Below are 25,511 nucleotides of genomic sequence, written 5' to 3' on the forward strand. Positions count from 1 at the left end.
ATTTTTTTTTGAGTGAGAATCGGAGAACGAGAAGAGTGAGACCCGAATATCCTAATTAGGTTGGCATCTTCGGGACTATATCTAACCAAACGAGTCCAAAATCTATTTAATATTTTAAAGTTGAATGTTCTCAATAGTGAAATTGGAACACTTTTGTCAATTTTTTCCAATTGAACCCTTATAATCTCAATCCTCCTTTTTATTTAACTGGTTTTATTGTCCTTTTGGCCTTTTTTGTCTTATTTTTCCAATTGAGTCCTTATCATTTTCCTATCTCATGGTTTTATAGTCTTTTTGGCCAAATTTTCAATTAAACCCGTCTGACACAACTTTTCTTGACACTATCCCTGGTTTTCTTACAGAAAAAACCCTTCTTAACCTAAACGGCATCGTTTTTACAAGCCCCTTTTAGTAAATTAATCATTGTGGGGTTGCATACTCTCCAATCCACTCATCCCCCATCATTTCCAGCAGTTTCGCGATTTTCCTTTCTACCTAATCTCTCGCTCCTGCGTTTTCCAAATCTCTTTTCCCCTTCTTCTCAGACGCAACAACCACTGCCATCCTCTATCTTCTTCGGTTCGAGATTACTTTCCAATGGCTTTCAATCGGATTCTGGAAATGAAGAAGAAGATGAAGCAGTAACTCTGATTCGATGTCGAAAGCTTTGGTTTACCAGTCATCATTTTTCGATCGGTTAGTAAGTCTTCTTCTCCTATTACTGTAGCGTTAATTTTTTTTTTTTCTGTTTCAAGAGATATCTTTATCTTTTTTATCATCGGACTTTGTATATGAGTTTTGATGAACCCTCCTGTTTAGGCAGTTGTTATGATTTATAGGTTTTTATTATTATCATCCATTGCTCATTTGTCTTTTAAAAAACATCCGCATCAGTATTCTAACTCACTCTTCATGTATTTTTTCAGAATCAATTAACCCTCCTGTTTAGGCATTTGTTCTGATTTACATGTATTTATTATTATCACTAATCTTTCTTCATCGATTCGCTTAAGAGATGAGGAATGGAAGAGTAAGAAAAGGGGGTTTTATTTATGTATGGTGAGACCTTGAATGTCTTAGGCAATGATTCGCATGGATCTATTACCCTTGCACATTATGTTTTTTTTTTTTCGTTCCCTGGTTTTCTGTTTAGGAGATCTTAAAGCATCCACCGATATGTTTTCTATGTGATTTCTTACTGTCTCAGGCCATGATTCGTTTGGTGATCTAAAAGCATCTTCATCGACATGTTTCGAATGTAGATGACCGTGGTGAGACCTTGACTGGCTCAGGCAATGATTCCCATTGATCTATTACCCTTGCACAATATGTTTTTTTTCCGGTAGTTTTCTGTTTAGGAGATCTTAAAGCATCTGCACTGATATGTTTATAAGTGGTCTCGAAGTGATTTTCCATGAAAAGTACTGCTTAGTCTTATGCGTCAGTTGAATATTATGTTACAATAATTGTAGCAAATGGTTGTCATATCATCTATTTAATACTTTAAAGTTGAATGTTCTCAATAGTGAAATTGGATTTCTGTTTCAAGAGATATCTTTATCTTTTTTATCATCGGACTTTGTATATGAGTTTTGATGAACCCTCCTGTTTAGGCAGTTGTTATGATTTATAGGTTTTTATTATTATTATCATCATCGATTGCTCATTTGTCTTTTAAAAAACATCCGCATCAGTATTCTAACTCACTCTTCATGTATTTTTTCAGAATCAATTAACCCTCCTGTTTAGGCATTTGTTCTGATTTACATGTATTTATTATTATCACTAATCTTTCTTCATCGATTCGCTTAAGAGATGAGGAATGGAAGAGTAAGAAAAGGGGGTTTTATTTTTCAGTATGTATGGTGAGACCTTGAATGTCTTAGGCAATGATTCGCATGGATCTATTACCCTTGCACATTATGTTTTTTTTTTTTTCGTTCCCTGGTTTTCTGTTTAGGAGATCTTAAAGCATCCACCGATATGTTTTCTATGTGATTTCTTACTGTCTCAGGCCATGATTCGTTTGGTGATCTAAAAGCATCTTCATCGACATGTTTCGAATGTAGATGACCGTGGTGAGACCTTGACTGGCTCAGGCAATGATTCCCATTGATCTATTACCCTTGCACAATATGTTTTTTTTTCCGGTGGTTTTCTGTTTAGGAGATCTTAAAGCATATGCACTGATATGTTTATAAGTGGTCTCGAAGTGATTTTCCATGAAAAGTACTGCTTAGTCTTATGCTGTGGATTTTCAGGTACTTTTCAATTACTCATTACACTTTTAAAAATCGTTTATTATTTTTAGGGTTCCTCACGCATAGATCTATACTGTTTTACTTCATGCAGGGTTCTATCGTTTATTATTTCACATGTCTTTTCTTATAGACAGTAAAACTCGAATCATTTCCATGGTTGAAATACACATATCTCTGGGTTCATTGGTTCCTTTTTGAATGGATATGCTCTTTGCATCTCTTTGAGAACTGGTATTATTAAGATCTTCATTTTTTGTGTGGTCACTGTTTAGGTTCAGCTTTTGTTATAAATCTTTGATCTATTTTCTTGGTGTTAGGTTTGATGAATTTATTCTCATTCCCTTTTTTTTCTCTCGATACCCCTAGATATAAATAGAACGTTGTTGCTTTGGGTTTCAACATGGGCTTTCTGATAAATTTCTTCTCATTCCCATCCTATGGCTCTCCTTTCATCTTTTATGCGATTTGTCTTTCTCTATCCATCAATTGTGAATTTGGCTAATTTTTTTCACAAATACTTGAAAAGTTTTCGATCATGTTTTGAGAAGTAATTGATAACACACCGTTACAATCTCAGGAAACCGATTTGGGAGGGCAGATGGAGTAACTTCTGCGGGAAATGTATGAGCTGAGGAAAGCAATGCAAGCCTGCTTTTGGTCGAGAAAGTAGCAGTTCAACCAGAACAAGGTGAGCTAGATAATGAAATTCTATTAAAAAAGATACGTTTGTTACTGCTTTTGGTTGAAATTGTTATTATTTGCTGAATGAGCAGCAAACTGTTTGCTAAAAAAGGAACTCTAATGCTGCATCTGCTATGATAAGCAAGCCGACGCATTTTTGTATAGGTCAATTTCATAATTTTTTCTAATGTAAAGCATTCATGGGAGGGATGGAGGTTTTTATTGAAGTATCAATTTAGGCTCCACGTACAAAATAGCACCAGTATAGGCTTAACGTTAAAAAATGGTCCAATTTAGGTCTCGATAATGGAATGCTTCACGCCGTTTATATTATTCCATTAGGTTCTTCCAATTGTACGTGGAGGGAGAAATCAAAACTTAACCGAGTAATATGAATGTCGTGTCCATTCCGTTCTCAATGTCTAAATTGATACCTTTTTTAACGTTAGCCCCATACTGGTGCTATTTTGTACGTGTAGCCTAAATTAATACTTTCCCAAAGCCATAATCCTATTTTGGTATCTTATCCGTTATTTCTTAAAAAAATGTTTATCTAATTGGTGCAGAACAGGGAAAAAAACATTTGCTTCTTATAATAGTGTCTGTAACTTACTCTTCGGCTACCTACTAGGTGTTAAGCAGAAATTGTAACTGCATATACTCTCTTAATTATAAACATCAAATAGAAGTATAAATGTAATCTCTAAATCTTCATTTACAGTCTTAAATATAGTTCACATTATTCTACAGTTTATAAACCTGATGCCTGTTTCTTTTCTTTTTCTTTTTATTACAGGATGTTAACCTGATGCATGGAAAACTTCAGCGGGAAATGTATGAGCTGAGAAAAACAATGCAAGCCTGCTTGGAAATGCAGATATAAATGCGCAGCTCCGTCGAGGAAGATGCAGTACAACCAGAACTAGGTGAGCTAGATAATGAAATTCTCTTAAAAAAGATACATTTTTTACTGCTTTTGGCTCAAATTGTCATTATTTACTGAATGAGCAGCAAACGATTTGATAAAAAAGGAACTCCAATGCTGCATCTGCTATGATAAGCAAGCCGACACATTTTTTTATAGGTAAATTTCATAATTTTTCCTGAAGTAAAGCATTCATGGGATGTCATATAATGTTGAATATGCAATTTTTACTCTAAAAGATTTTAAGGTTGTCAATTTCATTGATGAATAAGGTTATAGAGTTATTTAGGACAGTTACGTGTTTGATTAAATCACATGTTTTTTTGAAATTAAAGATATTGTTCTATTCTATTATCAAATCATAAAATTTATTATTTTTTAGGATCAGGTACCAAAATAGGCTTACGTTTTTTAGTGAAGTATCAATTTAGGCTCCACGTACAAAATAGCACCAATATAGGGCTACGTTTTTTAGTGAAGTAATTGGTAACACACGGTTACAATCTCAGGAAACGGATTTGAGGGGGCAGATGGAGCAACTTCAATGGGAAATGTATGAGCTGAGAAAAAGCAATGCAAGCCTGCTTGGAAATGCAGACACAAATGCGCAGCTCCGTCGAGGAAGTAGCAGTTCAACCAGAACCAGGTGAGCTAGATAATGAAATTCTGTTAAAAAATATACATTTTTTAATGCTTTTGGCTGAAATTGTTATTGTTTACTAAATGAGCAGCAAACTGAAGTTGCTGAAAAAGGAACTCCAATGCTGCCTCTGCTATGATAAGCAAGCCGACACATTTTTGTATAGGTAAATTTTATAATTTTTCCTGAAGTAAAGCATTCATGTGAGGTCAAATAATTTTTTTTTTTTATCAATAGAGGTCATATAATGTTGAATATGCAATTTTTACTCTAAAAGGTTTTAAGGTTGTCAATTTGATTGATGAATAAGGTTATAGAGTTATTCAGGCCAGTTATTTGTTTTATTAAATCACATGTTTTTTTTTTGAAATTAAAGATATTGTTCTTCAACTCTATTATCAAATCATAAAATTTATTATTTTTTAGGATAAAATATCAAAATAGGTCTACATTTTTTAGTGAAGTATCAATTTAGGCTCAACGTACAAAATAGCACCAATATAGGCTTAACGTTAAAAAAAGGGTCCAATTTAGGCCTCGATTATGGAATGATTCACGATGTTTATATTATTCCATTAAGTTCTTTCAATTGTATGTGGAGGGAGAAATCAAAACTTAATGGAGTAATATCAATGACGCGTCCACTCTGTTCCCGATGTCTAAATTGATACCTTTTTTAACGTTAGCCCCATACTGGTGTTATTTTGTACGTTGAACCTAAATTAATATTTCCCCAAAACCATAGTCCTATTTTGTTATCTTATCTCTTATTTTTTTTTATAAAGAATGTTTATGTAAATGGTGCACAATAGAGAAAAAAAACATTTGTTCGTTATAATAGTGTTTATAATTGATTCAATTTATTAATATAAGAGGTAAAATTGTTTTCACTGTCGTTATAGGTCAAATTGCACCATTTTAGACCTTATGCACCTTATTCCATTTTATTTATCTATTTTTATTGAAGTCATACATATTTTTACTGATAAAAAGAAAAAATTGTTATTATTTAATGCGATATTAATTTTTTTTTGTTATGAGTTAAAATAATTAATAATATATATATAAATAACTACAAAAACTACTGTAAACTAAACAACGAGAAAACCGGTCAAGAAAAGACATGACGAAGGGGAGCAAGAGAGACGGTGCGACATCTAGGGCGATCGGAGGTTTGGCTGGGGCGACGGGAAGCACGGCTAGGTGCGAGTCCTTGTCGCTGGGGGATCGGGCGGAGGGGAAGGCGGAGGCTGCCGATCTGGAGAAATTTAGGGCGTTTGTTGGGGGTGATGGGGCGGCGATCGGCTTTGCCCGTTACCGCCGTCGGAGTGGGGAGAGGGTAGATCGTGTTCGGCCAGGATGCTCGGATGGGGAGGGGCTGGCGGTGGGGCTGGGAGTCGGTGGTTCTGGCGATGGCAAGGGGGAGGCGGATAGGCTTAGGGCAAGGGATGCGGCGGGGAGTGAGGCTGCCTGGGTTAGTGGATCGGATTCGGGTAGGGTTACGGGTAAGGAACCGGGTGTGCTGGATCCGGTCGTTGGGTCTGGGTCTGGTGAGCAGCGGGTTGGCGTTGGCGATATTCTGGCCAGCGGTCCGGCCCTGTCGGCTCCGGTGCCATTCCCGCAGTTGGCAGCCCTTTCCCAGCCGGTTGCTCTGGCTATTTTAGCCTCGCAGGATGTGCAGGCCATGGCAGGTTTACAGACTGTGCATCCTGCATTTACTATTCAAGCCTCATCAATTCCTTCCTCAAGGCCCGTGGCCGGGAAGTTGAATATTGTGCAACCAGGGCATATTAGGGATCAGGCTTTGTCCCCACGCCCTAAAGATACCCAGGGCCAGCATATCCAGCTCTATCAGAAGGATGGGGGATATCCCTCCTGGAGGGATAAGGTGTTAGGGGTTACTGAAGAGGATCCCCTGATGGAGGTAGACACTATAGAGGATGATTCTGAAGATTTCCTTTCTGACTCCGATATAGAGGATGGAGAGCCAGACAACCCCATGTGTCCTAGAATTCGTCTTTCCTCGGAAGACAAGCGTATCATCAGGTCTAAGTGGAAATTGGCGCTTATTGTTACTGTGCTGGGGAAGAGGATTAGCTTTAATTACTTTGCCCAGAGGATCCAGGCCCAATGGGCAAAGAAAGGAAAGGTTACCATCACAGACAATGAGAATGACTATTATGTTATCAAATTTACAAGGGCTGAAGACTTCAATGCTGTGGTTAATGGAGGTCCTTATATTATCTCCAATCATGTCTTGGCGCTGAGACCTTGGGTCCCAAATTTTGATCCTCATGACTGCTCGGTTAACAGGATCCTTACTTGGGTTAGGTTCCCAGGCCTCCCTCTAGAATACTACAGTGATAGATTCTTGAATAAGATTGGTAGCCTTGTGGGGAAAGTTCACCATGTTGATAAGACAACCGTCGAGGCGGTTAGTGGCAAGTTTGCCAGGGTCTGTATTGACATTGATCTCGCTAATCCTCTTCTTTCTCAATTCTGTGTTCAGAATAAGGTTTTTCATATTGAATATGAAGGTATACACAATATATGCTATGAATGTGGTATGTTTGGCCATACCTTTGAGGGTTGCCCTAAGAAGAAGAAAGTGGTGGAAGAGATGGTGCAACCTATTATAGGTAGTGCTGAGAAGAGTCAGGGGGAAGAAAGGGGTTTTGGCCCATGGATGCTTGCCAAGAGGAATGTGAGAAGGAAGCCACGTGCTAATGCTACTACCAACCATTCTATGGATATCAGTAAAAAGATGACTTCTCTCCAGATTGTTCCTGAGATCAAGGTCAGACCCCCGGACTCCAAGAAGGGTAGTGAGGCTGGTGTGGATCCAGCTTCTGGCTCGGGGTCTAGGTTCGGTGTTCTGTCTATGGAGGAAGGACAGGGCTCGGATCCTTCCAATGAGCAGATTGATTTAAGCATGCCAAGTCTAGAACCGGCTGAGCCGGCTTCTAGTCTGGGTAACTCTATTAATCCTCTCTTTGTTGCTAATGCGAATGCCATTGAGAGCTCCCAGCCTCTCCTATCAGCAGGGAAAGGGGTGAGTAATGAGGTTAGTAAGCTGACTCCTCTTCCTGATATCCCTATTGGAAAAGCTATAGGTGTGAATAAGTTAAATATGAAGAAACCTAAGCCTAAAGCGAAACCTATAAAGAACCTCAATAGGTCGGATTCTTGGGATAAAAGGGGGCCGTCTGGTACCTCCTCTAGGCTCTCCGGAGCCCCGAATAAATACCTGATCTAGGGTATGGGCTTGTGTCTGTAGTTTTCCTTTCTGATGGATTTCTTTGTTTGGAATGTCAGAGGTGCGGCGAGCAAGGCAACCCGCATCCATATTAATGATCTCATTAAACAATTTAACCCTTCTTGCTTTGTTCTTCTGGAGACCAAGGTCAGTGGTGCTAAAGCAGACGAGGTGGTTAGAAAGTTCAAGAGTTGGAATTGTGTCAGATTGGAGGCTACGGGCCGGGCTGGGGGGATTTGGTTCTTTTGGAAGCCAGGTCAAGTCAATATTGATATTGTTACTATGGACAGTCAATTCATCCATAGTAAGGTGTGTCTCCCGAGTAATAAACCCTTCTTTGTCTCCTTTGTTTATGCCGACCCTGTTTTGACTAACCGAAGAAGGATGTGGGAGATTCTTCATTCTATTAGTTCCAATATGGTGGAGGCGTGGTTGGTTGCCGGGGATTTTAATGACATTGCCACCTTGAGTGATCAGAGAGGCGGGGGTAATCATTATATTAACCGATGTCTTAACCATAAACATAGTATGGATCTTTGTGGTCTGTCGGACCTGGGAGCTGCCGGGCACAAGTATACCTGGAAAAGGAACAGTGTGTTCGTTCGTTTGGATAAGGTGTATGCTAATGTTGCTGCTATCTGTAGGTTTCCTGAGGTCAATGTGCTTAATCTTCCTTTCCGTCACTCTGACCATTGCCCTATCCTTATTAGGATGGTCAAAGGAAACCGGATGAAAGGTAACAGACCTTTTAGGTATCTTGTGGCGTGGGACTCTCACCCCGAGTTTAAGGCTTTTGTTAAAAACAACTGGCATCCTCACTCCAATGTCCTTCTCGCTGCTGAGGAGTTCAGGAAGAATGTGGCTGGTTGGAACAAGAACATCTTTGGTCACATTATCAGAAGGAAGAACAAGCTCTTGAGAAGGATGGAAGGCATCCAACGTTGCTTAGAGGTCCGCTTCGACCACAGCCTGAATGGTCACCTTAGATCTCTTCAGAACGAGTTGGAAGCTGTGCTTAGATAGGAAGAGCTTCTTTGGTTCCAGAAATCTAGGAAGACTTGGATTCAAGATGGCGATCGGAACACCAGGTACTTCCACCTCTCTACGATCATTAGAAGACAGAGAAATAGGATCGATGCTATAAAGGACGCCAATGGTGTTTGGATTTTTGAGGAGGAGGACATTCGGCGTCTTGCCCTTGATTTCTACAAAGACCTATTCAGAGAGGAAGCGGTGAACTTGGAGAGCGCCTACTCTGATACCTCCTTTCCTCGGCTTGGGGAGGATGCTATTAAGGATGCTTTCTATCCTATTGACCGAAAAGAAATTGATCTGGCCTTCTCTAGCATCGGTTCCACTAAGGCTCCTGGGATTGATGGAATCCCCGCTAGCTTCTATCACAAACACTGGGATACCGTGAAAGAGGGTATTTACAGCTTCGTGTTAGGAGTTTTTGGTGGTTCTAATGATATCAGGTTAGTTAATAAGACCCTCCTTGTTCTAATTCCTACGGTTGATAAGCCCTCTTCCTTCCTCCAAATGAGACCTATCAGCCTTTGTAATGTTTTGTACAAAGCTATTACCAAGATTGTGGCTAATAGAATCCGGAAGATCCTGCCAGATATTATTAGCCAGAATCAAGGGAGCTTTGTGCCTGACAGACAAATGATGGATAACGTTGTCATTGCCCAGGAGGTTGTCCATTCCATGAAGATTAAGAAAGGTAAGAAAGGGATTGTGGCTCTTAAACTAGACCTGGAGAAAGCCTATGATAGACTTAACTGGAGTTTTCTTCTGGATAGTTTAGCCAAAGCTGGTATCCTGGATAACTGGAGGAATTTGATTGAGAAGTGCATCTCCTCTCTTGTGTTCCAGGTTATGATTAATGGGGACATGTCTGATGATTTCTCTCCCTCCAGGGGTATTCGTCAAGGGGATCCTATGAGTCCCTTCCTTTTTGTTATTGCCATGGAAAGACTTGCCCACCTGATCCAAGAAGCGGTGTGCAAGGGGTCTCTCCACCCTGTTTCCATCAGCAAACATTGCCCCCCTGTTACCCATCTGTTCTTTGCGGATGAAGTGATGCTCTTCGTGGAGGGGAATGTGGAGCAAATTAAGGTGGTTATGGATATCCTCAATCGTTTTTGTGATGCTTCTGGCCAGAAGATTAATATCCAGAAGTCCCGTATGCTTTGTTCTAAAAACATGGACAACAGCTTGTGCAAAAGACTTAGTGAGATTTCTGGCATCCCCCTGACTCATTCGTTGGGGAAGTATCTTGGGGTCCCTCTTCATAGCGACAGGGTCTCCAAAGCCTCCTTCAAAGACATTCTGGATAAAACTAACAGTTCGTGTGCTAGCTGGAAAGCTAATTCTCTTTCCCTTGCTGGTCGCCTTACCTTAATCCAATCTGTTAACTGTGCGGTTCCGAATCACATCATGCAAGCCTGTAAGCTCCCTGAGCCGGTTCTTAACGAGCTTGATAAGATTAATCAGCGTTTTCTTTGGGGAGAGTCTGGTGAGGGGAGAAAGGTTCACCTGGTCCCTTGGAAGGAAGCCTGCCAGCCTAAAAGCAGGGGGGGTCTTGGTATAAGGCAAGCCAAGGACAATAATAAGGTCCATTTAATGAAGCTCCTTTGGAGAATGTGGCAGTGTCCCTCCTCTCTTTGGGTTCGTCTTCTGCGCGGCAAGTATCGGAAGGACAAAATCTTTGGAGGCCCGAAGGAGAGGGTTGTCAACTGCTCGTTCCTTTGGAAAGGGCTTAGCGCAGTTTTTGCTGAGTTCTGTACGGGGATTGGCCTGGAGGTGGGCAATGGTAAATCTATTAGTTTCTGGGATGACACCTGGATTGGTGATAAGCCGTTGATTGATCTGTGTAGATCCCCTCCGCCAAATGATATCCGTCCCTGGAAGGTTGCCGATGTGGTGGACTCGGAGGGAGATTGGATCTGGTCAAAGTTCGACTCCTTCCTTAGCCTGGAGATCCTCCTTAAGATTAGAGGAGTTAAAGTTAGCAATCAAGATGAGGATAAAGACAGGCACTGCTGGGCCTTGACTAATAATGGTCTCTTTTCTTGTAAATCGGCCTATGAAGCTTTTTCCCCTAACAGGGCTGATCCTCCTTTGGAGATTTGGAAGACCATTTGGGCCCTTAAAGTCCCTTATCGTATTAGGAGTTTCCTATGGCTAGGAGTTAAGGACAGGTTGCTCACTAATGCTGATAGGCACAAAAGGCATTTGGCTGAGTCAGGTGCCTGTAGTAGGTGCAGAGGCCAGGTGGAATCCTTGTGTCATGCTTTGAGGGATTGCCCTAATAGAAAAAAGATTTGGGAAGGGATTCTCCCTTACCACACCCTTCCTTCTTTCATGGCTTATTTTGCAGCTGACTGGTTCTCTGATGGTGTCAATGGGAAGTTGTTGGCTAACATAGAGCACGGTGACATTTTCTTCGCTATTATCTGTCACCAAATTTGGAAATGGAGGAATGAAGAGTTATTTACCGAGAAGACTACCCTTATCCCTGACTTACTTGCTTTCTTCTCCAAAAAGCTCTCGGTTATTTTAAAAAGCTATGAAGGGGAGCCCCCGGTTAGACCCTCCCCGGTTAAAGTTGTCCATTTAGTGGGTTGGAATAAGCCTAGAGAAGGGGTTGTTAAGCTGGATACGGATGGATCTTGCCTAAGCAATGGCAGAATTGCTGCCGGAGGTGTTCTTCGGGATGCTGGTGGCGCTTGGCTGGCTGGGTTTACCCATAACTTGGGGATGGGCTCGTCCTTTTCTGCGGAGCTCTGGGGTATTCTGTCAGGTATTAAGCTAGCCATTCGCATGGGGGTAAAGAGGCTTTCGGTGGAGTCTGACAATCTGGAGGCAATCAACAGGATTTCGGATAGCCAGGCTGTTTGTCTTATTAGCCAGAATCTTGTCAAAGCTATTTCGAGGCTTCGTCCTGCTTTCGAGACTCTTAGTTTCTCCCATATTTATAGGGTGCAAAACCGCGTGGCGGATCGCTTGGCTGCTGCTGGGCATGGGGGGATGTTAGGTGTTTCTACCCTTTCTGTTTCTCCTCGTTTTCTTTTGTCTATTCTTCTCGAGGATAGGGTTGGGGTCAGTCTTCCTAGACTGATCCCGGGTTAGGTTTTTTGTTTCGTTTGTTTTCTTTTCCTTTCCTACCCAAAAAAAATAAATAACTACAAAATGAATAAGGTATTTACTACAAAAAAAAAAAAAAAAATCTATTATTATAAAAATTTAATATATCATTGCATTTTTAAAGTTTTTTTTTTAAATGTTCAGCTTATTAATAATGGATTCTAAATGAAGTTAACATTAAATTTAATTGATATGATTTAATAATTTAGTTGTCTATAATTACATGTTTTTGAAACTTAATAAACAAATATTCCATAAGGATGGAAAAAGTTTAAAATTACATTATTTACTTATTTTTTAATAATTAAATTTAAAATAGTTTTCTTACCAAAAAAAAAAAAAATTTAAAATAGTTTGATATTTAATGTGGATTGTATTTAAACAGGTATATGTTTAATAATTGAATTTAATTTATTTTAAAGTAAGCATTTTTTTCAATCATACAAACAATAAAAAAAATTAACATAGTTAAATAGTATATAATTGAAAAATAAATAATTCAAATATAATTTTTTTTGTCAGTTTTACTTTTATATGGTCTTGCTTTTCTTGAGTTTTTTTTTTTACTTTTTAAATTTCTTAACAACCGAATTATAGAAAATATATCATTTAATATGATTGAAAACAAATTTATTTATGAAAATAGAAAAATAAATAAAAATGAAAGTCTAAAATAAAATTTTTAGATTAAATAAGTATTTTTTTGGAATAAATTTTTTTTGTTTTTCAACCCACAGTATATTTTTTAAACAATTTAGTAATCATTGAATTAAAAAAAAAATATGTATTTAATGTTATTGATATAATTTAATATTTATTTAGCTATTAAATAAATTAATATACAAGCAATATTAGTCTTCATTTCTTTTTTAAAAATTAGAACTACAAAAAATTCAAGTTTTTTGGAATCATAAATATTTTTTCTTTCAATTATATATATATATATAGGGGAGGGATCAAGTGAGAACCCTCCTTTAGGTGAGGACACTTTGTTATGTGAGAACTAGATGAAACGACGTAGTTTTGATACCTTTAATTAAAGATTAAATAAGAAAATGAGGATGGAGGGATTCGAACCTGGGTCAAGGGCATAGGAAGAGTGTAGCGCCCGCCATATTTAATTTTGTTTGTTTATTATATAATTCCTTTATTTATATATTATTAAGTGCCTCTGATGTTAAAAAAAATTCAATACTATATTTTTTAAATAAAAATACGTTTGCTTTAGTTTATTCATTATATAATTCTTTTATTTATATATTATTAATTGTCTCTGATGCTAAAAAAATATAATACTATATTTTTTAAATAAAAATACGTTTGCTTTAGTTTGTTCATTATACAATTCTTATTTATATATTATTAAATGCATCTGATGCTAAAAACTATATTTTTTAAATAAAAATATATTATATATTTTAATAAAATTTTATATTAATATTTTATTTATATAAGAAAATATATTTTTTAAAACATACGTTAGAACATATATTTTAACTTTTAAAACACGAACTATAAAGTTTAGAACATACGACATATTTTTTAGAATATACGTTATGTTTTTTAGAACATACGTTATGTTTTTTCGAACATGAGTTATAAATTATATTATAGAACAAATGCAAAAATGAACTAGATATCTACTGATTTTTTAGAAATTTATACTTAATTTTTAGAACACACACTATAAACTTTAGAACATACGTTATGTTTTTTAGAACATACGTTGTGTTATTTAGAATATGAGTTATAAATTATATTATAGAACAAATGCAAAAATAGTCCATATAATATTTTTTAAATAAAAATATATTATATATTTAATAAAATTTCATATTAATATTTTATTTATATAAGAAAATATATTTTTTAAAATATACGTTATAACATATATTTTAACTTTTAAAACATGAACTATGAAGTTTAGAACATACGACATATTTTTTAGAACATATGTTATGTTTTTTAGAACATGCGTTATGATTATATTACAGAACAAATGCAAAAATGATCAAGATATCTATTGATTTTTTTAGAACATTAGACTTAACTTTTAGAACACAAACTATAAACTTTAGAACATACGTTATGTTTTTTAGAACATAAGTTATGTTATTTAGAATATGAGTTATAAATTATATTATAGAATAAATGCAAAAATGGTCCATATGGATTAAAAATAAGTATGGTGTTCATGTCTTGAAACTTCCAAGAAATAGCATTTAATGTGGTTGATATGGTATGATTACTTATTTGACTATTAGGATTAAAAATATATATATAAAAAAAAGTCTAAAACAAGTATGGTGTTCATGTCTTGAAACTTCCAAGAAATAATTGTTTTTGGCATCATATGTCATAAGAAAAGTCTAAAGCAAGTATGGTGTTCATGTCTTGAAACTTCCAAGAAATAATTGTTTTTGGCATCATATGTGTTTCTTTTATTTGACATTATTTATATACAATTAATGCACATAAATTATTAAAATATAGTTTTGTTTATTTTTTCCTACATATATAATCTAACTTTTTTAAGAAATTTATCTATATCTTAAGTCATTTTTTATGAGTAATGTTTAATATTATTTAATTTTTTGATCTTAGTAAAATTAATTAAATAATACATATTGTTTGAAAAACAATATTAAACTTTTACTATATTTTTTATTAAAGAATTCATTCATACATTCTTGTATTTTTTTAGCATTTTTCAAGTATTTCAAATGGTTAGTAATTGAATTTAAAAAACATAGCATTTAATGTGGTTGATATGGTATGATAACTTATTTGACTATTAGGAATAAAAATATAAAAAAAAAAATCTAAAACAAGTATGGTGTTCATGTCTTGAAACTTCCAAGAAATAATTGTTTTTGGCATCATATGTCAAAAAAAAAGTCTAAAGTAAGTATGGTGTTCATGTTTTGAAACTTCCAAGAAGTAATTGTTTTTGGCATCATATGTGTTTCCTTTGTTTGGCATTATTTATATACAATTAATGCACATAAATTATTAAAATATAGTTTTGTTTATTTTTTTCCTACATATAATCTTGAGTCATTTTTAATGAGTAATGTTTAATATTTTTTAATTTTTTGATCTTAGTAAAATTAATTAAATAATATATATTGTTTAAAAACCAAAAATAAAACTTTTACTATATTTTTTATTAAATAATTCTTTCATACATTCTTGCATTTTTTTTAGCATTTTTCAAGTATTTCAAATTGTTAGTAATTGAATTTAAAAACCATAGCATTTAATGTGGTTGATATGATATGATAACTTATTTGACTATTAGGATTAAAAATACATATAAAAAAAAGTCTAAAACAAGTATGGTGTTTATGTCTTGAAACTTTAAAGAAATAATTGTTTTTGGCATCATGTGTCATAAAAAAAAAAGTCTAAAGCAAGTATGGTGTTCATGTCTTGATACTTACAAGCAATAATTGTTTTTTGGCATCATATGTCATTTTATGTGTGTCATAAATTGTCATGTTATATGTTTTTTTGTTTGACATTATTTATATACAATTAATGCATATAAATTATTAAAATATAGTTTTATTTATTTTTTTCTTACGTATATAATTTTGATTTTTATTGTTTTTGTGAGATACATATAATAAACATATATAAAAAATTATTTATATACATTTAAGTTAAAATGGATTTTAATATATGTAAATACAATAAAATAATATTTTTTGTACAATACATTATACAGTACTATTTTTTCAAAAAAACTTTAGATTTATAGTTTTTTTAAAATTTATTAATAATTAAAAGTTATATAAAAAAACTAACATTAAATGCTATTTAATATGATTGGATAAGTTATTTCTTCAACTTTCCATACAATAACTTTTTGAGAGTTTAAAAAATTACATTTTCAATAATCTATCATTTAATGTTATTTGTCCTATTCCATATAATTTCTTACCTATTATTTGAAATCCATATGTCAGTAAAAATAGGATTTAATATACATAAATATAACATGATATTATTTATAGTAGATAATATAGAATACTATTTTTTTACAAAAAGCTTCAAATTTATACTTTTTTAAAACTTATTAATGATTATATATATAAAAAAACAAACTAGCATTCAATGTCATTTAATATGTTCCCATTTTTCCATACAATAACATTATTATTTTCTTCCCTATTTCAAACCCATATGCCATTTAATGTTTGCCTCAAATTGTCATGTTATTTTTCTTTTGTTTTACCTTATCTATATACAATAATCTATATACATTATTACTAAAGAGTTTTTCTTTTCTATACATATATACTTTTGATTTTTTATTGGTTTTGTCTTAGATAAATATAATAAATATATATAACTTTGTATCAAATGTTTTAAAATTATTTTTCATCAATTGTTTTATTTTTTAAGAGTTTTAAACTAATTTGTTAACATTTTTTTTATCTACTTTGTTACAAATCTTTTTATTTTTAGTATTTTAAAAGTAATGCTTACATTTAATAATACTATTTTTACAATAAAACTTTAAATTTATAATTTTTTTAAATTTATCAATAATTATATATAAAAAACAAAGTATTATTTAATGTCATTTAATATGTCCCCACTTTCCATACAATAACTTTTCAAGATAAAAATATATATCTTCAATAATTTAGCATTTAATGCTATTTGTCATACTCTCTCTCATGAAGATCAAAATTTCTATAAATGGAACATCACATGTACACTTACATTCACCCAACCTCACTAGCTTTTACATGTTGGATGAATGATTTGATAATGATAGGAATATGGAGATAGACAGATAAGTAATAGGCACAATAATGAATTGAATCAGCTTAATGATTATGGCTCAGAGGCCTTGTATTTATAGTGAGCCAATAATAGTTTGTATAGGAATACAATACATAAGTATAGTCGTATTGAAACTCTACCTAGCTAGGAATATAGACAGAGTAAAACTCTAACTAGATAGGAATCTATTTACAGAGATAATTAGAATATTATCTCTAACACCCCCCCTCAAGCCGATGGCGGGCACGAACGAAGAGGCGGGAGCATAGCATCGTGAAACGAGCCGGAGCTAGCGGCTTGGTGAGTATGTCTGCAACCTGATCATCGGTTGGAATAAATCTGACACTGAGAAATCCTCTGTGAACTTGTTCATGAACAAAATGGTAGTCTAGCTCAATGTGTTTCGTGCGAGCATGAAACACTGGATTTGAGGTGAGATAGATTGCTCCAACATTGTCACACCATAAATGAACCGGGGTGGGTAATGGAAATCCGAGATCCGAGAGAAGAGATTTGAGCCATAGTAGTTCGGCAGTGGCATTTGCTACTGCTTTGTATTCGCTCTCTGTTGATGATCTGGCTATTGTGGGTTGCTTGCGGGTCTGCCATGACTATGCCAAAATCTGATGTACCCTGAACATAGCGTGGATCGTCGATCATCAGGACACCCTCCCCAATCACTATCTGAGTAGCAATGGATGTGCTGTATTGGTTTGACAGACATGACTATGCCAAAATCTGATGTACCCTGAACATAGCGTAAAACCCTCTTCACTCCTTTCCAGTGTTCATCAGTTGGACAGTGTAGAAACTGATATAATTTGTTAACTGCAAATGCAATGTCAGGACGAGTGAATGTTAAGTATTGAAGTGCCCCCACAATGCTTCTATATTCATCTCCAGAGGTTAAGCTGGTGCCTAGCTCCTTCGAAAGTGTTGGTGTGGTGGCCATGGGCGTTAGTGTGGGCTTGGAGTCAATCATCTTCACTCTGTCGAGGATGTCAGCCACATACTTGGCTTGACACATGTGAATGCCATCCTTCTCATATCGGATCTCAATTCCAAGAAAGTATTCTGCTTTGCTAAGATTGCGAATGGGAAACTCACGTTCGATGGCTGCAATAGTGTTGGTGATGTGTGCCGGGTGGTTCTCTGTTATGAGTATATCATCAACATAGCACAGAATGTAAGTCTTTTCAGTATCGGTGCGTCTGATGAACAAAGAGTTGTCAGCCTGTGACATTTTGTACCCTAGGGAGAGGAGGAATGTTCGAAGACGAGTGAACCATTCTCGCGGTGCTTGCTTCAATCCATAGAGACTCTTTTTGAGAAGGCAGACATGATCTGGTTGATCACTATCCCGAAACCCCTGCGGTTGTTCCATATATATGGTTTCTGATAAGTTTCCATGTAGAAATGCATTGGAGACATCTAGCTGATTGACGAACCAGTTGTTTGCTGCTGCGATGGCAAATACAGACCTGATGGTTGTGGCTTTGATTACTGGACTGAATGTTTCTTTGTAGTTAATCCCAGCTTTTTGAGTGAATCCTCTTGCTACTAAGCGAGCTTTGTGACGCTCAATGGTTCCATCAGACTTCTTCTTTGTACGAAAGAGCCACCTGGAGGTGATGACATGCTGATCATGTGGTCTCGGTACAAGTTGCCATGTGCCATTGTCCAGAAGAGCTTGGATCTCTTCAGACATGGCAGTACGCCATTCTGATTGTTTGTTGGCTTTACTGAAGCATGTGGGATCCACTGTGCCATTTGGATGTGTAGCTAATAGTCCCTCAAACCTTCCTCTTGACTGAAGAGATGACTGTCGAAGTTGCATATAATGTTGTCGTGGACCAATCAGCGGTGCATTGCGAGGCCTGGGCCTTTCAGGTGGAATAGGAGCATGTGGTGCACTTTCAGGAGGAGGAGAATCTGTTTGTGGTATGATGTTCTCCTCATGAGGAATTGCATTCTGTATTTCCGGTGTGATAATGTCCGCAGCATCAACTGGAGTGTTAGGATCATTCTGAGGAACAGGTGTTGATGCAGTAGTGACCACTGGTGACAGATATTGAGGTGGAGCTAAAGGAGCACTGTGTGTGGCTTCAGAGTCAGGAGGAGGAGTTGGGGTTCCAGGATGGGGTCCAGGTGTGATGGGTGCAGAGTATGGAACTAGGTTAGAAGAAGATACTATAGGGTTGGGATTAGAGAAATTACCTGGATACGGGCCGAGTAGAGATGGTAGTTGACATGATGTGCTTGCCCCTGAGTTGCTAGTTGAAGGTGATGATGCAGTGATTGTTGATGCAGGAAAGACTTCTTCATTGTGCTGCACAAATTTGCAGATGTATATGCGTCCTGTGGCATATTCAAGACATATATCCCCGGAATGATTTTCTGATGGACCAAGGTAGACACATAGCTTGGAACGAAAATCAAATTTGTGCTGATTGTATGGACGAAGAAGGGGATAAACACCACTGCCAAAAATGCGTAAGGCCTTATAGGCAGGTTGTTTCTTGTAGAACAAGAAATAAGGTGACTTGTTGTTTAGGATTTTGGTGGGTAAGTAGTTAATTAGCCTAATGCTGTGTATCATGGCATAGTTCCAAAATTTTGGAGGTAAAGATGCATTGGCTAGCAAAGTAAGGCAAGTGTCAACAACATGTCTAATTTTTCTCTCAGCTATACCGTTTTGTGCATGAGTGTGAGGGCATGCAATCTTGTGTATAATGCCATGACGTTTGAAAAAAGGTTGTAGTTTTTGAAACTCCCCCCCAAGATCAGAGTAAATATTCTTAACCCTTGCACTATACTAATTAGAAATCATGGCATAAAAATCACAGAAGGTTGAAAAGACATCACTCTTATTCTTTAAACAAAAAACCCATCCAAATCTGGTGAATTCATCAATGATTATTAAAAAATAACGGTGGCCAAGACAAGAAGCAACTGGAGCTGGCCCCCAAACATCCAGATGTAAGTTTTCAAAAGTAAATGTGCTAGAGCGACTAATAGATGGTAAAGAGCTCATTGTAAGCTTGCCTAATGGACAAAAAGAACATTTGCTAACTGGTTTTGAAGAGGATGGATTGTTTCCTTTGAGAACTGAGCTGACTGTCTGATTCTGACAATGTCCAAGCCGTGCATGCCACCTTTCAAAAGACACCTTCTCTCCAACTAGCGCCTCCTTCAGGGTGGGTGTAAGCACATAGAGTCCATCTTTACTCGGGCCCCGTAACAGGATTTCCCCAGTTGTTTGGTCCTTCACAAGAAAATGGTTAGGCCAAAATTCAAAGAAACATGAGTTGTCACGGGTAAATTTTTGAACAGATAATAAAGATTTGGTAAGCTTGGGAACAAGTAGGGCATCATTAATTTTCAGATTATTGATATTTGAATTTCCAAAGTGAGAAATTTGCAAACCTTGACCATTGCCAAACTGAACTGTATCATATCCTGGATATGGCTGCATTTGTTGAAGATGAGCCGGATTTGCCATTATGTGATTAGTTGCTCTTGTGTCTGGGTACCACGACTGATTAGGACCCATGAATGGATTCGGTGGTTGTTGCCATGCCATATGCGCTTGTGGTCCAGGATTGTATTGTGCTCTTGAATTGTTCTTTGGCCTTTTGCACTTGTCAGCCCAGTGGCTTGGATCACCACAATTGTAGCACTTGCCACTTCTTCTTTTCTTTGGATTCTGCTTCTTTACTTGATTTGTTTCCATGGTGGATACATTGGCCTCAGGCTGAAGCAGAGTTGTCTTTCTGGTCGATTGAATCATGCCCTCAACTATCTTCAAGCTATGCAAAATCTCTTGATAGTTGATGTTTGTACCGCGCTGAGTTACAAGATTCTGAACAGTGGAGCGATACTCTTCTGCTAAACCTTTGTAAAGGACTGACGGTAGTAGATGCCGAGGATAGGGATTCCCTGAGGCAGCCAGATCATCAAGGATGGATTTCACTTTTTGCATATATGCCGTAACAGACATTCCTCCCTGCTCAAGTTCATGCAGTTCGACTCCCATCTGAAACTGCTTGCTGCCTGTAATTAGCCCATAGGCATCCTCTAAGGCTAGCCAAATGTCATGTGAATATTTGAGATATGCAATTTCAGAAAATACCTCTTCGGTGATTGAATTTAGGAGCAAAGTCCTAACCACATTTTCTACATCATCCCATTGAATAAAAGATGGATTTATGATTAAATCCGTAGCTGATGTCACAAAACCTGTTCTAGGAATAAATTTGGGTGGAGGTGGTGTTGAACTGAGAATATGAGGAAGAAGATGATAGGTTTGAAGGGTGGATTCCATGGACATTCTCCATGCTTTGTAGTTGTTTGGTGTTAATTTGATGTTAATGTTGATATTTGTGGGTGGTTGTCTTGGTTGTTCAACATGAGTGGAGATAGGTTCTGAAGGGACAGGATTGTTTCTAGTATGAGGAATGGATGGGGAAATAAAGTTGTGTCTAACATTGTTTGACGGTGCATCAACAGTGTTATGAAACGAATTTGAGAAGAAAGAAGGTGAGGGATCATGGGATAATTGAGTATTGTAACAAAACGGTGAAGTATAAGATTCAGAAATAACCTGATTTCTATTACTGGTTTCGGCTGCCTGATACGCTGCTAGGGCAGCAAGAACTGATGGAGAAAATAGAGTTGGAGGTGTCGTCGATTGTTGCAATTGAGTGGATGGCTGCTGAACCCGGGTTTGTTGATTTTACGGCAGCGGAACTGCTGCCTGGTATGCCGCAAGCGCGGCTAGCACCGCTGCATCGGCTGTGGAGTTCGTCGGAGTCACGAGAGGCACGGCTTGCACGTTGACAGCAGCGGTAGCGGGGATCGCGTTGACAGCGGCGGTAGTGGGGATCGCGGCTTGCGCGTTCTGCTGCTTCGTGCCGCCAAGGCTTGCCGCTTGGAATGCGGCTAGCGCATCGCGGACTGCCTGCGGCAGGAGGTCACCGACGGTCTGTTGCTGTTGCGTGGGTTGCGGCTCACGGTGAACGACAGCCGCTGTGAGGGCCGCCTGCGGCTCACGATGTTGCTGACGCTGTTGCGCCTGTTGTGCGGCTAGGGCGTCAAGAACCGCCTGTGGCAGCAAATCTGTCGCGGTTGTCGCAGGCGGCTGCGACGCTTGTGGCGGAGGATTGTTTGCTGCGAGGAACGACGATTCACCGGTTACAAACGGAGAGGTGAATCGCCAACCCGAGCTCGGTGCGACTGAATCGCCGGACACGATTGGATCTGCGGCGGCAGACGAGGCGGCGGCAGTCGCAGTGGCGGCGGCTGCGGCAATGGCGGCTTTGTATTGGGAATAGGTCGGGGATTGAGGATGATCAGAGGATTCGGAGGATGCGGAAGTTGATACTACTGATACCATGTTGGATGAATGATTTGATAATGATAGGAATATGGAGATAGACAGATAAGTAATAGGCACAATAATGAATTGAATCAGCTTAATGATTCTGGCTCAGAGGCCTTGTATTTATAGTGAGCCAATAATAGTTTGTATAAGAATACAATACATAAGTATAGTCGTATTGAAACTCTACCTAGCTAGGAATATAGACAGAGTAAAACTCTAACTAGATAGGAATCTATTTACAGAGATAATTAGAATATTATCTCTAACATTACATACTTCTTATTTGGTTAGTTTGTTCAACTTTTTTTTTTAATTTGCTTCTTTGTATATCTAATTTGTTCAATATTTAATTTCATTGCAATGACTAAACATTTTCTTTGTCAACAGATTGAAACTTGCCTGGCTATCCTTCTACCTCTTGCTCTTTCATACTTCTTATTTGGTTAGTTCACTCAACTTTTTTTTATTTGTTCTTCTTTGTTTATCTAATTTGTTCAATATTTATTTTCTTTTTGCAATGACTAAACATTTTTTTTTGTCAACAGATTGAAAACTTGCGTGGCTATTCTTCTAAGGTATTCTGCTATACCTTTTTATATACATATAATTTGTAATTATGTTTATTTCTTCCAAACACCCAATTGTAATTGTTTGTTTGGAAAACATAAATCTAAAATTTGCTATATTAAAACAATCTAAAAACAAATAATTTACTACATGTATTAATTTTATAATATTATTTTAATTTATTGAACAGATGGTTTTATCAATAAAGATACCTTTGGACTCTTTGCTTAATGAATTTTTTACTCGAATAGAGTTTCCTCCGTACACTGAAAATTTTAGTTGGGATCCTGACAGTGATCTATTTTGCTGTTGTATTTTGTTACCCTCTCTTAATTATAGAGGTATTGACTCACAGCCAATTGATATATGAGGATATAGTGACAATAATTTTGATGAAGCAAAATATTACGCTGTCTATCAAACACTTGCATACTTAAAACCACTGTATAATATTGAAATCCATGATTTCAATTTTGAACTAATTTCGGAACTAAATGAAAAAAAAAAAAATTCTCGACGTTGCTCGCAACAAAGGAATGAAGACTTTGATATCATTAGATCATAAATATGATAAGCTTAAGGAATCATATGATCACACCATTTCAGTCCTTCGATCAATTAGCAGTATATTTTGTGGGTTTAGATTAGCTGATCCAAGTAATAATTAAATTTGTAATTTTTTTTTTTAATTTAATGTATAACTTAAAATTGTATTTATACATATATATTTTCGTATTATAGTTGTAGTTAAAAAAATAGTATAATTACTATTGTTTGTCATATTTTTCAGTATTAATGATATTATATGTATTTTTTTAACTTAAGTAATTTTGTTTCTTTGCTTAATTTATTTTTTCAAATTTAATATATTGTAATATAAATAGATATGTAAAATTCATGCATGTTGCATGCATAAAATTAATATATAAATATTTCAGATTACATTTTACAGTAGATAGATCCTTATTGTTTAGAATAGATAGAATTTTATTGTTTAGAAATATTTTATTATAACTATATGTTTACTTATTTTTTATATTTTTATATAATTTTTTAACTATTGACATATATATTTTTTTCCGTGGTTTATATCTTGGTTTGCTTTATTATTTAGTCACATTTGAGTGACTTTTAAAAATTAAGTTTTTTTTAAACTAATTATTGGTATACTGTTGATTTACTTTACAATTTAATCATATTTAAATAACATATTAATAGAAATCACTTTATTTTTAAACTAATAAAAAATTAATTCTATTTACTCACATTTTATTTTTTAAATATAAAATATGTAGTATTTTTGTATTAGTTTTAAAAATGTGAAAATATATTAGTTATCATAATTTTTTTAAAATATTGTTTATTAAATTATTCATATTTTATCAAATTATTATTTACAAATATAAATTAATTTTCTAATACATACATATTATATCATTGTCCTTTTAACTTATTGCAAGATGATACAAATTTTATGTTACTTTTATGTATTATGAAAGTACAATTTTTTTTTTAAATTACATAAATAAGTTTGATATAATTAATAAGTAGATATAAATAAATTTATTTTGCTTTTATTAAGTTATTTTTTTTATATGTCAGATGACAAATATGATCGTTTTCTTGGAAGCGGTTCTCCGATGTACCCTAAATGAATTAGGTCTACCACCACCAATAATTGATTGTGAACATAATGAATTTGGTCTGTACACTTGCCGAGTTTCATCCAGTTATCGTGATAATCTTAACAATGAACAAACTTTGGTCTTGCGCGGTATAAGTCCGGAGAGTGAAAGCATGGCTAGGAAAAAAGCTTGCTACTCAGTTTTAAGAGCACTCCAACAGTTCTACAATTTTGAAGTAATTGATTTCAATCATAATAATGCATTCGTCTTACATGAAGCTTATATGGAGGCGTTGCATGAATACAAAAATACTATTTTAATCCCTCATACAAATCTTCTTTCAGCTTATAGTTCTTTAAAAAAAAATGTCTAGAGTCAAGTATTTAATATCCCAACTTAAACCAATTATTAATAAGATAAACAAGCTAACATGAATGTAAATGTTCAGCTTTTCTATATGTTATTAAAAAATTGTAATAAGTAGTTTGCTGCAATTTATTATCATGTAGTACTTATTGATTATTTTGATTGCATACTTAATATTTTTTTTAATGTATATGTAAGCTCCGTTGTCTTAATACATATATGGAATCAGTTTCGACACGTAATCTTGAAGACCACAATCTTATAGAAACCCCAATACAACTTAACCTTGGTAATCTAACTAAATTTCTTTTTAAAATTTTGTAGTAGCATTTACGGTTGTGAAATTTATTTATTTTTTAATTATTAAAATGCAGATAATGATTACGACAATTGTTTTCTCCAAATCTTAAGAACAGAACACAACCCATCCAAACGGAAACGTTTGTCAAAACATATCAATACGAGTTCTTCTTATTCTTCAACCATATTAGACCTCAATCCTTTTGAGCATTCCTCTTTTACATATCCTGGTTTGCAACAACAAACTAATTTGGTTGATATTCCGATTTCTATCGACCAAACAATATCGATTCGCTACAACAATGCAGAGTGCATTAAAAGTTCGTACGAAAATTTATCTTCTTTATTTGCTAAGGATAAAAGCACGAAAAAAATGCATGTGGTTTGCCCAATTTGCAAACAGATGCATGTGGTTTAAAAGTTTACAAATAAAGGTCCGAGGTATGTTCTATTTACAAAATAAAGTATTACAATTATACAGTTAAATTCTAATTACAACTAAAGACATTTTTATCCTGGAAAAAATTATTCTTATATATCAGCAAAACACAACCCTCGAAA

At 35.6% G+C, this 25,511-nt stretch overlaps 1 protein-coding gene across 9 annotated transcripts; it reads left to right on the forward strand.

Moving 5' to 3' along the window:
* The first annotated feature begins 440 nt into the window (after positions 1-440).
* LOC136218846 (uncharacterized) lies at positions 441-24,750 on the forward strand. 9 transcript variants are annotated; one of them, XM_066005985.1, is made up of 12 exons: positions 441-696; positions 1,208-1,292; positions 2,015-2,261; positions 2,353-2,492; positions 2,839-2,949; positions 3,739-3,868; positions 3,954-4,026; positions 4,377-4,513; positions 4,599-4,673; positions 22,480-22,534; positions 22,638-22,667; positions 24,262-24,750. In XM_066005985.1, exons 8-12 carry the CDS (start codon positions 4,398-4,400, stop codon positions 24,655-24,657), a joined length of 672 nt encoding a protein of 223 aa, XP_065862057.1. In that variant the 5' UTR covers positions 441-696; positions 1,208-1,292; positions 2,015-2,261; positions 2,353-2,492; positions 2,839-2,949; positions 3,739-3,868; positions 3,954-4,026; positions 4,377-4,397; the 3' UTR covers positions 24,658-24,750. The 9 variants fall into 9 exon arrangements, with proteins under 9 accessions (XP_065862057.1, XP_065862054.1, XP_065862055.1 ...); XM_066005982.1 differs by lacking the exon at positions 2,353-2,492 and having other exon boundaries at positions 443-700; XM_066005983.1 differs by lacking the exon at positions 2,353-2,492 and having other exon boundaries at positions 443-700; positions 1,208-1,271.
* Positions 24,751-25,511: the final 761 nt, after the last annotated feature.

The sequence above is a fragment of the Euphorbia lathyris genome, chromosome 2 (genome assembly GCF_963576675.1).
Source record: "Euphorbia lathyris chromosome 2, ddEupLath1.1, whole genome shotgun sequence".
Classification (NCBI taxonomy): Eukaryota; Viridiplantae; Streptophyta; class Magnoliopsida; order Malpighiales; family Euphorbiaceae; genus Euphorbia; species Euphorbia lathyris.